Genomic DNA, 13,230 nt, shown 5'->3' with positions numbered 1-13,230 from the left:
AGAGGACATCAAAAGAAGGGTATAAGAGGTCTACAACTCCCAGCATTCCCCTCGCTCCAGCTCTCACACAAATGCTTACAACCTATAAAAGAAAACAGTGAATCCATTTATACTCCAGAACAGGACAGGAGCTCCGCCCCGTCATGTCACGTGATTATCACCAGTCCTTCATCCGCAACAGCTCTCCACTGATAAGCTCCGCCCCTCCTGTCCCGGTCACATTGTCGTGACATCTTCGCAGGTCTTTTAGCCACAAACGTTTATATTTACACTGCTTAGCTCCGACTACTGTACCGGCAAAATGATCCTCATCACCCCCTCGTGTCACGTGATCATGATCACAGGTCCTTCATCCCTCGCTCATTGATTCCACTTCTAAGCTCCGCCCCAGATGCACCGGTCACGTGATCTTGATATAATCACAGGTCCTTCAGCTATTGCCGTGAAGAGGTAGAGAGCAGCGCTGGTCGCGTGTACTCTCTGTTATCAGTCACCCCTGTATGAGTGTATATAGAGATCTGTCAATCATTGATCGACCCCGCCCACTGGACTCCTAAACCCAGAATGAGCAGGGATTTAACCCCTTCAGTGCCGGCATCTTTGGGGTAAGTACTGCAGGAACCTCAGAGAGCGGTAAGTTGTTATTTCTGGTCTTTATAGTGGTCTGATGTTTTGTGGGACGAGTCGTATTTTGTAATGACATAATATTAGGTACATACAACTTATTCATTAACCCCTTAAGGACACGGCCAATTTTGGCCTTGAGGACCGAACCATTTTTTTAATATTTCCCTCTTTGCCTCCCACCGATCATAACTTTTTCATTTTTTGTCCGACGTAGCGGTTTGAGACTTTATTTTTTTGAGGGACGAGTTGTACTATATGTAGGTACCAGTTCCGCTCCAGTTTTATTTTTATTTTTTTTACACCATACACGATGATCATAAATAACATTATACATTTATTGCACAGGTTGTTACGGACGTGGCGATACCAAATATGCAGATATTATTTCATGTTTTGGGACTTTATTTAAAGTTTATTTATTGTAAAAAATGTATTTCTGCGATTTTTTTTTTTTTTTTTGATTTTTTTTTTTTTTTTACAATGTATTTTTTTAATCCCATGGAGAGATTTCTATTTTTGTGGCAATCGAGGGGTTAACGGCGGAGAGAAGAGGTTTCTCTTCTCTCCGCGGTTAGAGCGGGACTGTGACTGTGTCTTACAGCCGTTGCCCCGGTCATCGTGGCGCGCAGACACTGGCTGTCACACAGGGCGAGAATACTCGTCCAAATGCGCCAAGTACCCGCCGCTCAGGACTGAGTCCAGGTGACGCCTATAGTCACATGTGACCTCTCCAGCCAGTGATTGGCTGCAGGGGTCACATGACACGTTCTTTTTTATATATGTGTAACCTGCAGCGTTGTGAACACGCGGTGTAGCCGCAGAAGATTCTAGGAACAATGGTGTTTGTTGCGGAACTTGACTTTCCCATTGAACTTAATGGAGAAATTCTTCAACAAATGCGCAGCGACTCCGCAGTATAAATCCGATATACTCCGTGCTTATAATCCGCACCGCAGGTTAACGCCTTAAGGACAGGCCATTTTTTTTTTTTTTCATTTTTCCCTCTCCGTCTTCTGAGAGCTTTAATTATTTGGTTTTTCTGTCAATGTCGCGGTGTAAAGGATTATTTTTTGCGGGACGTGCTGTAGTTTTTGATCACTTTTTCATATTTAATTTTTTACTATATTTACTGTGCAGGGTAAATAATGTTATATTTTAATGGTTCTGACTTTTACGGATGTGGTGATACCAGTTATGTTTATTATCTTGTTTTTTTACGTTCCTTTAGAGAGAACGCAAAAAGGGTTTGAGTTTTTTTTTATAATTGTTTTTTAATTTTTTTGTACCTAACTAAAAACTTTATCTATTTTTTAAAAACATGTATGAGCTGCCAGGCTGCCATGACAACTATCCATACCACTTGCTCGTGTCGCGAGGGGGCTGATGAGCTGTCAGAGAGGACCACCCGCTCTTTCTCAAAGCTTAGATGCCTCGTTCGCTATTGACCGCGGTATCCAGGTAGTTAAATGTCCGGGATCAGAGTTATCTCTGTCCCTGGCTGTTCGTACAAGGTGTCAGCTGTAATACACCGGCAGTGCGCAGAGCGGGCTCAGCCTGTAAACCTGCCCCATACTACTCTCCCCGCACCATGACGTTCAGTGTTGTCATAGGGGTGGCCTTCTTTGGACATGACTGATGGATTACGGCCGTATTTCTTATTAGTATATAGAAGGGGTTTATGAATTCGCACCATTCATGTTGTACAACCGACATATTGAACCTGACATTGTAGAGAGCGGATGAGATAAATGACGTGATGTGTTATAATCTATATCTGTCTTACTAGTGACACCCCGTTATCTGTACAAGACGAAGAACTATTTGTAGCTTTGTTATAATTCCAGGATCGGCTTTTTATGACCACGGTGGAAATAACCTTCAGTGGTGAGACAAGTATGACTCCGTATTTCACTCTCACATAAACTCGGGGGTAGACGTTGCCCTTGTGTTGGGGTCTCTCTGGAATAACTCTTACACCATCCCGAATAATGTCATCCAGTCCTGACCGGAAATGGGAAGACACTTTACTATAATGTTTCTGAACTCCTTTAAATTCACGCTGAAAGAAGTCGTAAAATATCATCATTTATAAGTCCGGTCGTTATATTTGGGGCGATAACTATTATTTATAGTTTAACAAAATCAATAATAATAAAACATTTTGTAAGGCCCCATGCACACGACCGTGCCCGCAATCACGGCCCGCGATTGCGGGCACGGCCGGCCGCTGACTGACAGCCGCATTTTCGGGCCGTCCTCCCATACAAAGTATGGGAGCACGGCCCGCAAAATGCGAAAGAACGGACATGTTCCATAATTCCCGGAACATTTCCACGGCACTGACACCCTTCCGTAGGTCTTAGCCATGATTAAGAGCACAGCCAGTGCTTGAAACGCGTAGGCTCCATTTCTTGCCATTTTTAACCACCTTGTTCTCCTCCTGGTGTTTTCCGTCACTCCGTTGGATTGTTTGTATGTCGGTATAATAATTTTTTCCAATAAAGTGGAAACAGAGTTTCCCCCACTTATACCATACATCGCTGGATCTTTTTCTTTCTTGCTACTGTTTCCTGCCGTGAGCCGTCGCGGTTGATCCGGGCGATATCGAACACAGGAGTGTGAAGCTGGTGAGCTGGAGGTTTCCTCCCATCCCTTTTTCCCTACTATTATTACTGCTACGGAAAGGTGTCAGTGTTCAATGAAAGTGAATGGCCCCGTTTTTGCGGACCGCAATTGCGGTCCACAAAAACGGAGGTTTTTTGCTGTCGTGTGCATGGGGCCTTAGGTGAAGTTTTTATTTTTCTGCACACAATTCAAATTGACAACTCATCATTACTCCACAATCTCGAGGTGAGGATGGTCTTACAGAGGAGCCCCCACCCAAACATTTAGATGCTTTAATTGCTATTGACTGTGGCATCAAATTGGTTAGATGGTTGTAATCGTAGTTCTCTCAGGTCCCCAGCCTTTGCAGCAGGGTATCCGGTCTTCCCTATGGCATGTCAACATCTCCTGAGCTGTAAATGTCCTGTGCAGGAAGGGGTTAAATGAATAAAATACAAGTTTATACTGAATCTTATCCCACAAAACAATGGGTCACTCTGCTCCGCTCCACCTGCGCTATAACATGATGATAAGATATCACACTATATGTACCCTTTATATATAATGTCACCTCAGCTGCTGCAGAACCTCACAGTTCATATCAAACACTGACTGCATAGTGTGCACCACGTCTTGTGAGATGTCAGCAATGTCTCCCCAGTATCCGCCATGTGTCAAGTTGTCAGGAGTCAGGTCTTCATTGTCTGGGGGGGAAATGTCTTCATTTCACTCTTCTCACCTGAGAGATTTGCCATAAAGGTCTGATATATGGGGGTCCCACTTCTATGTGGAGAATGGGGATCCCCCGACCCACCTGGTGAGGTGATGACTGCACCCAGTGGGAGAATAAATGGAGAGGTGACCACACATGTGCACGACTCTCTCCATTCACTTGTATAGGAGTTCCAGAAACAGCCGAGCACGGCCAGAGGTGGAGCCGCATCTATCAGACATTTCTGGCATATCCTGGGGAGAAATGTCCGTGTTGGGAATACCCCTTTATTCCATGTGGTGACGGCTCTGAGAAGATGTTTCTCTCAGTGATCAATAAGTGAGGTTCTGGATGTCACACATGTTGTCCCCTGTATGATTTCCATCTTCTCCTTTCTTCATAAAGACGTCTGCAGTACTAGATCCTCCAGATCCTCCAGTTTTCTCATCTTCTCCTCCACAACGTTCCTTCTCCTGAATGACCCACCAAGGATGGACAAGGACAGGAATGAGATGAGCAGAAGAATATTAGACTTCACCTTGGAGATCATCTACCTGTTGAGTGGAGAGGTAAACTTTTCTACATTATAGAACAAGTCACACATAGGGAAGGGACATTACATATTAGGAAGTATTAGGAAGAATCCAGTGTCCCATATAACAACGTCCAGACCTTCCAAGTGACGTCAAGAAGCCAACAGCAGAAAAGCTGAAGATCAGCCACCAATATGGTCAGTTATGTGTCATGTCACCAATGCAGCAATAGTAATGTTGTAGAGCAATGAGAATGACAAGTAGGAGGAACCAGGAGGATCAGGATGACATCTATATAGAAATATAGAAGATGACAGCAGGTAGAGATCACATGGTCCATCTAGTCGCTCCCAATATTATTTCCTTTTTAGTTTTGGCCTCGTTCTATTTTCTCAATGTCTTTTTGTAGGTGAGGTCTCCAATATTACAGATGTGGGGTCACTAGAGCTCTATGCAACGGGGTCACAATCTCCCTCTTTCTACTGAGGGGGGAATACCGTGTTCAGTTCTCTAAGTGTCTCTCTCCGTACACAGGAGTACACAATAGTGAAGAAGACATCGGGTGACTGTACAACTCCCATCATCCATGAGTTAGGAGGATGGAGCAGTAGTCGGAGCCCCATCCCAGAGCCTCCCCCTCACTCCCGGATACATGAGAAGAACAATAAGAAGAAGATCTTAGAACTGATCTACAAGATGACTGAGCTGCTGACTGGAGAGGTGACACTGCTGGGAATGCTGGGAAATTCTACAGTAACAGCACTAGATGTATCTGGGTAATGACTGTATCATTGTGTGTGTCAGGTTCCTATAAGGTGTCAGGATGTCACTGTCTATTTTTCCGTGGAGGAGTGGGAGTATCTAGAAGGACACAAGGATCTGTACGAGGAGGCCATGATGGAAAACTACCGGCTGTGCACATCACAAGGTAAGAAAAGTCTAGTTGGCTATTACTGTGGGCACAGGCTGGTACCGTTCTGGACACGAGCAGGACGCTCTGTCTCCTAATGCAGAGTTATGGGCAGCCGGCAGCACCAACTGGGCGGTCCGTGCTGTAGTTAGAAGTAAACATGGTAATGCAAGTCATTTAGATAGATGATTATTGCCGCACTCCTGCACTATAAGGCCCTGTTCACACTGAGTTTTTTGACGCGGAAAACGCACCAAAAAACTGCCAAAATTCCTCCAATTAACTTCAATGGGAGGCGGAGGCGTTTTTTTTCCCGTGAGCAGAAAAACCGTCTCGCGGGAAAAAGAAGCTACATGCCCTATCTTTGGGCGTTTACGTCTCTGACCTCCCATTGAGATCAATGGGAGGCAGAAAAGGTGTATTTCACATCGTTTTTGGTGTTTCCAGACGGAATTTTGAGGCAGCATTTTCTGCCTGAAAAAAACACTGTGTGAACAGGGCCTAATAGTTTTTCTATATAATGTCAGTATAACGGGATGTACTCTTATTACAAGTTATGGATACTAGATTCTGGAGATGGGACGTTGATCCAGAGATTTATTGTGCTTTTCAGATTTGGAGTCAGGGAGGAGTTTTTCCCCTACGAGACAATTCTCTCGTTCTTTTCTGCCTATTTTTTGCGCACCGCGTGGAAGAGATTTGTTTAAATCTCATACACTTTGCTGCTACTATAATACGCTACGGATTTTCCGCAAAGATCCACCCCGAGTGCACATACCCTTAAAGAGGCTCTGTCACCAGATTATAAGTGCCCTATCTCTTACATAATCTGATTGGCGCTGTAATGTAGATAACAGCAGTGGTTTTTATTTTGAAAAATTATCATTTTTGAGCAAGTTATGAGCAATTTTCGATTTATGCTAATTAGTTTTTTACCTTTTTACCAACTGGGTGTTGTACAGAGAAGTGTATGATGCTGACAATCAGTGACCAATCGGCGTCATACACTTCTCTCCATTCATGTCCATTTGTACTCAGCACAGCGTGATCTCGCGAGATCACGCTGTTCTGTCGCATACACCCACATTAACTTTACTGAAGTGTCTTGAGAGTGAATAGACATCACCTGCAGCCAGGACGCGATGTCTATGTACACTCCTGACACTTCGGTAAAGTTTGTGTGGGACTTAATCACAGCACAACGAGATCACGCAATTGCCAGTGCTATAAAAATCTATTAAAATCTCAGTATCCGTGCGATGAGGGACCAGAAGGTACATTAGCGAGTCTACTGCCATACTGCATAGAGTACACTGGTAATACTTTTTGGTCCCCACATAACCCCTTTAAAGGCTAGGTACACCTTTTGCCGGCATTTTTTTAAATTAAATATTTGTTTTTTTAGTTTTTACAATGCAGCTATTATGTCTCCTATACAAAGAAGCTGGATCATTCTCTATCAGCTGTATCCGCAAGTGAAGTGAACTGACGACTCGGCTGAGAACGGGTCCTGTATCTCTTAACACACAGGATCACAATCTTTACGATCACATCTACAGTAAGGTGATGAACATGGATACACAGGACCCGCTCTTAGCCGAATCGTCGGCTCACTTCACTTACAGATTCGGCTGATAGCGAATGATTCAGCTTCTGTGTATAGAGGAGACATAACGGCATTATCGTAAAAACTAAAAGCTTTAATAAAAGTCAACTAAAAGACGTGCTGTATCGCCTAAAACCAATATAATATATATATATATATATATATATATATATATATACAGTCCAGAAAAGAATGAACACAGCATTCCAACATAGCTAAATTTCAAGCTTGAGAAAGGTTCTGTGGTGAACCGAAACGTCACTCACTTTATGGCGGAGCAGAGAGCCATCTTCGGGCTGCTGTTCTCTCTGGTAGGCCACAGTCTACTTTAGGCCTGCGGCTTACAATTGTAATTTCGGCTTTGATCAATATACAAAGAAGTGTAGAGAGAAGTGTCTGATGTGTAGGCAGATCTACAGTTGTCATGTATTCAGTCACTGTGTGTTTCCTACAGATGGATCCAGCAGGAGAAATGCACCAGAGAGATGTCCCAGTCCTCTGTATTCCCAGGACTGTCCAGAGGAAAATCACAATATCTCATGGAATAATCAGGTAGATGGCGCCAAAGTTTCATCAAAATATAACCATAAAGTAATTGAACCCCAAATTAATTAAACATTTTTTTTCTTGTCTATTTAGGGTGAAAATCTGATTGATATTAAGGTTGAGGTTAAAGATGAAGCAGAAAAAGAGGAGACGGATTTAATGGCTGATCAGCAGTGTAAGGAGGGGGAGACTTTCATTAGTTGTAAAGAAAGAACCTGTTTTGAGGGTCACGTAGATGCTACTCCCATCATATCATCATCACCACATGTAAACAATCTATTCCTTCACTGTGTGTTTCCTACAGATGGATCCAGTAGGAGAAATCCACCAGAGAGAAGTCCCAGCCCTCTGTATTCCCAGGACTGTCCAGATGAAAATCACAATATCCCATGGAATCATCAGGTAGATGTAGCTGAGCCCTATACCAGATCTATATAGGAGGGTATGGAGCTTTTTGGTCCTACAGTCATAGATGTGGTCATAGATATTTTTTCTTATGTTGATCTGTTAGATTCTTTGCACTCTCTCTTGTATTGTACTGAATTGTTATATATGTGAAATCAGGGGGAAGATCTGACTTATATTAAAGCAGAGGATGAAGAGTGGGTGAGGGGCGATCAACCGTGTAAGAGTGAAGTGGAGGAGGAAATTCCAGGAGGTGTTACCACAGGTAAGTAATAATGAATTTAGAAAGTACATTTTGAAGTTTCTTACAGAGGACCTGACACGGTTTTTGTTTTTTTTACCCACACACCTCCCCTATTTCCAGTGTTTTCCCGATTCCAACGCTGTAATATTTTATTTCCCCCTTCCCTGTATTCCACAACAACCTCCGCTCCATTTGGTGCCTAATTTGTTAATTGTAAGTAAAGGTACAGAGAGGAGTAGACCTCATCTCTCCTCAGTAGGCGTTACCTCGTGCATCGCTGTGACGCTGTCTAATCAGAATGGACTGCCTCACAGCGATGCAGAAGACCTGCTGATTTTGTGAGATTTACTGCAGGTTTTCTGCATCGCTGTAAGGTTGTCCACTCTGATTGGACAGCGTCAAAGCAAAGCACGAGGCAACGCCTACTGAGGAGAAATCAGGTCTCCTCTCTGTACATTTACTCAAAATTAGCATATTAGGCGCCAAATGTAGCGGAAGTTATAGCGAAACATAGGGGGAGCACTGGAGTCAGGAGGAGATAGGGAATAAGGAGAGGAATTTGGTTTAAGAAAAATGCCATGACAGGTCCTCTTTAAGGTGAAGTTCCTCCTTAGTTCTACATTACAGTAACACTTCAGACAATGTGTTATACATAGTACAGGACATGAGGGAGCTGTGACTGCACATAGAAGTTCTCTACAAGGTGTTCGATGAATCCGGTCATGCAAAAGGCTTAGCATCAGATTTTGGGGGACACCTGCTGCGATTAACAGGCGGAACTGAGAACTCTGTTTAACCACTTAAAAGGATTGTGTCATCAGAATATTTTTCTGTCATTATCCTTACTTAGAAATAATCATAAAATCTTGCAATTTTCCCTCTTGCCACTGAGTCCATAATAGACTGATCCTTCCTGTTCTGCAGAGATCACTTCTCAGCAGTCATCTCATTATCATCACAGGCAGGATTACAATGTTAGGTAATACCTACATATAGATAACACAGAATCCAGCATTGACAATAGACTGATCCTTCCTGTTCTGTAGAGTAGGGTTGCACGATGCATTTAAATATCTATACTATTTAGATGCTGAGTGTGACGATCGCCGCTCTCGGGTCACTACACAGGGGTGAATTACACTATTGAGTTTATTAATTTACCACATAAATATACCACATAAATGATTTTCGCGCAGCCGCCATCATTATGACACTCTGTTTGTATGTTTATAGCACGTGGTGCTTTTCGGTTTTCATTCATAGTTTATACTGCTATGGAAGTGCTGGGCGTGATTTTCACGCACCCATTGACTTCAATGGGTGCGTGATGCGCGAACAATGCACAAATATAGGACATGTCGTGAGTTTTACGCAGCGGACACACGCTGCGTGAAAGTCACTGACAGTCTGCACGGCCCCATAGAGTAACATAGGTCCATGCGAGGCGTGTGAAAATCACGCGCATTGCACGGACGTATTACACGTTCGTCTGAATAAGCCCTAACAATAAGGCCCAGTTCACAGAGTTTTTGGGCCTTGATATTGACTCGGACACTGCGTCAGAATCCGCACCAAAAAACTTCCAAAACCGCCTCCCATTGATTTAATCTGAAATCAATGGGAGCCAGTCGCGGAAAAAATAAAAAGCAGCACGTCCTTTCTTGCCGCTGTTCCGCCTCTGACCTCCCATCGAAATCAATGGTAGGCAGAAAATGCATTTTTCGCTGAGTTTTTTGTCTGCTGTCCTCAATCGCCGCGGGCGAAAAACGCGGCAAGATAGTGTGGGCAGGTCAAAATCTGCCTCAAAATTCGGTGCGCGGCTCCAGGCGGTCGCGGGTGCGCGGGCGGGCCGGATAGCGCGGGCGGTGTTTGACGGCCCCCATGACGAGAAGGGGGACCGCAGCTCACAACATTATTTTGGTGAAAAAAACGGGCCCCATTGAAGGGGCCTGGTTTTTTTTCTACCAAAGGCAAGTCGCGGCAGTTGCCGGGCCCCCCTTTCAATTAGGTTTGGCCGGGCCCCTCACATCAGTACCCCTAATACCCCCCTGATGGCGGCCCTGGGTAGCATGATATAGTGCTGGACGGAGTACCGTTAACAGACGGTGCCACGGTAGGGGGGCCCAGAAAATTTAGCTGTATGGGGCCCTGAAATTCCTGATGTGAAATTCCTGGCCCTGGGTGTCAGTACTACGTGTAATACGTGGAGGGACAATGTGCTGGTCGTCAGGCATAGCATATCTTGCCGAGTCACAGCCTATTTGTAACGCCGCTACTGTTAGCTAAGGCTGGCTGCTCTGCATGCCAAGCCAATTGCCAGCACATCATGCCCTCCCAGCATATAAGACCTGGCTGCGTCCTGAAAAAAAGTATACATAGTAAACATATCCATGAAACATGGGGTATTAGTTGTTATTTTGGCCAAAATACGCAAAGCTTGCAACCCAACGTCAAGGGTCCCCAGTGCCTTGCGAGTCCCTAACTAGAACTTTTAGTTCCTAATTTAAAAACACCAGCAGAAAAAATGGGACATAGATAACTTCAAAACCACAAAAAAGGCCATACTTACTAAGTGGGTGGGTGAAAACCCGTTCCCAGCAGGACGCAGACAGGTCAAAAAATACTGCAGAAGGAGGGTGCATTAAATAGTGATAGCCACTCCCACTAGTCTCTGTTTAATGCACCCTCCTTCTGCAGTATTTTTTGACCTGTCTGCGTCTTGCTGGGAACGGGTTTTCACCCACCCACTTAGTGAGTATGGCCTTTTTTTTGGTTTTGAAGATCTGGTAAGTGGAGCTCGGGATGAGCATGAGGGAATGGAGGGTACGGGAACCAGAGCAGAGGCCGTGGAGGAAGCGGGGAACGGCGCGGCGGCCGTTACATGATGCATGCCGACCTCCAAGCCAAATGCCTGTAGCTTCAGCACCTCTGCCACCTCCAGTATTGCTCACTCCTAGCATGATGGGTGTGGATCTGGAATGGACTAACTCCCTTTTTAGTATTGTTGATAACCTGTCGAACAACACTCAATCCATTCTGGGTGGCATGTCTGCCCACACGCTGGATTCTTGTTTTGCTTGTCCTTTTATGTACTCCTCGTCCATGTTTTCACCTCGTGGCTAACCCCGCAAGCGGACCAGAGCTTCGTGCTTGCCTTTATTTTCACAATCCTATGCTGTTCCAACTTCCCCATGTGGGAAAGGTGTTTCTGGTCCTGATGTCATGTCTGGTGCCTCCTCTCCTACTAGAGAGGCCTTGTCTGACGGTGAATTATCGGATTTCGAAGTAATTATCTGACTAGAGGTGCTAATTATAATTGTCTGTGACACACTTCAGGTAACTGATTCTGCACCTTCCCCTTCCACTGATTCCATTTGTATACATCAGCCCCAACATTCTCAAGGGCGGGTTTACACGAACGTGATATACGTCCGTGCAACGCGCGTGATTTTCACGCGCCTCGCACGGTCCTATATTAGTCTATGGGGCAGTTAGGACTGTCAGTGATTTTTGCGCAGCGTGAGTCCGCTGCGTAAAACTCACGACCGGTTCTAGATTTCTGCGTTTTTCGCGCATCACGCACCCATTGAAGTCATGAGCTGTTAAGTGCCTTTTGCGCACGCAAAACGCCAGGTTTTTTACGTGCGCAACACGCACACGCTCGTGTAAATCCCCCCTCAGGCTGTTTCTCCAGCCCACTCGGTTCTAATAGGTATAGTCTTTAAGGAATGGAAGCACCTGGACAAGAAGCTTTCCCACTCTAGCCTGGGCAACTCTACCTCTTGGGTGCGGAGTCCAGCGGTTGATTCTCTGGTTTCTCACCTAGCCAAGGCCACTACCTTACCGATGCCGGATTCCACTTTCTTCAAGTATCCCCTGGATCGCCGCATGGACACCTGTGCTAAAAAAATACTTTGAGGCCTTGGGCTATGCCCTTTGCCCAATTTTTTTACATCTGTCTGGACTAACAGAGCCGTCACTGAATGGGCTCACAAACTCCGTCATGGCCTGCTTTCAGGCCCTCCTCAGGAGGAACTAGTTGATCTGTCTCGTCACTTGGGGCCTAGGTTGGCCGAGATTTTATCGGAAATCACGGGTGGCAAAAGCACCCATGTTCCTCAGAAGAAACCTAAGCGCACTACCCCAGCCAAAAAGATGTGTATGCGTTTTTTCGTTCCTTTCCGGGTTTCTCCAACACCACGTCCTCCGGGTCGCAGACTCGCCAGGATCAGAAGGACAAACCTTCTTTCAAGACCCAGCCCTCCTGGCGTCCCCAACCTCCACCTGCAAAGGTTGGAACTGGCAAGGCGGGGGGAAGGCTTCTGCACTTCAGACGTTTGGCTCTCACATTTCGGACGCCTAGGTTCAAGAGGCAATATCTTTAGGATACAAAATCAAAGTTGCCAGCCTCCCTCCAGAGCTTTTCTTTCAGTCTGCTGTTTCACAGTCCCCCATCCGGGACGGCACCCTTTTTTTTGGGCAATTGACTCTGTTTGTTAAGAGGTTCATCATTCCAGTACCCTTGAACCAAAGTTTTCTGGACTTTTATTCCAACCCTTTTGTTGTCCCCAAAAAGGATGGTTCAGTTCGGCCCATACTGGATCTCAAGCGCCTTAATATGCATGAAAGGAATCTGTCTGATCCGTCTTCCATGGAACAGGGGGAATTGGTTTCTTCTGTGGATATCAAGGATGCATATCTACACTTCTCTATCTGTGCTATCCACCAGCGCTTCCTGCAGTTTGCGGTACGGTCTCGTAATTGCCAATTTGTGTCCCTTTCTTGTGGTCTGGCCACTGCCCCGTGATTGTTTATGAAAGTTCTCTCTGTCATAATGGCACTCGTTCGCACCAGGGAGTGTTGGTCACCCCGTACCTGGACGACTTCCTATTTAAATCTCCCTCCGGGGAGGACTACGAGATGCGAACACCCGGTGAGGGTTCAGACACACAATGCTGTGGCTTATCTAAATCACCAGGGCGGCACTCGCAGTGCTGCAGTGATGGCCGAGGCTTCCAGGATCCTGGTCTTGGTGAAAGCTCA

The 13,230-nt window shown here is 45.3% G+C and overlaps 1 protein-coding gene across 1 annotated transcript in view; it reads left to right on the top strand.

The window, feature by feature from the left end:
• Positions 1-221: 221 nt before the first annotated feature.
• LOC142661971 (uncharacterized) overlaps positions 222-13,230 on the top strand; it is a 34,049-nt gene continuing 21,040 nt past the window's right edge. Inside the window, exons 1-8 of the mRNA XM_075839786.1 lie at positions 222-605; positions 4,349-4,512; positions 5,011-5,196; positions 5,281-5,404; positions 7,447-7,544; positions 7,632-7,713; positions 7,843-7,940; positions 8,103-8,208. Coding sequence (XP_075695901.1) covers positions 4,435-4,512; positions 5,011-5,196; positions 5,281-5,404; positions 7,447-7,544; positions 7,632-7,713; positions 7,843-7,940; positions 8,103-8,208 — 772 coding nt within the window. The 5' untranslated portion in view covers positions 222-605; positions 4,349-4,434. The remainder of the gene's footprint in view (positions 606-4,348; positions 4,513-5,010; positions 5,197-5,280; positions 5,405-7,446; positions 7,545-7,631; positions 7,714-7,842; positions 7,941-8,102; positions 8,209-13,230) is intronic.

Source organism: Rhinoderma darwinii, chromosome 1 (assembly GCF_050947455.1).
Source record: "Rhinoderma darwinii isolate aRhiDar2 chromosome 1, aRhiDar2.hap1, whole genome shotgun sequence".
NCBI lineage: Eukaryota > Metazoa > Chordata > Amphibia > Anura > Rhinodermatidae > Rhinoderma > Rhinoderma darwinii.
The sequence above is the reverse complement of the archived record's forward strand: the minus strand, read 5'-3'. Positions and strand labels throughout refer to the sequence as shown.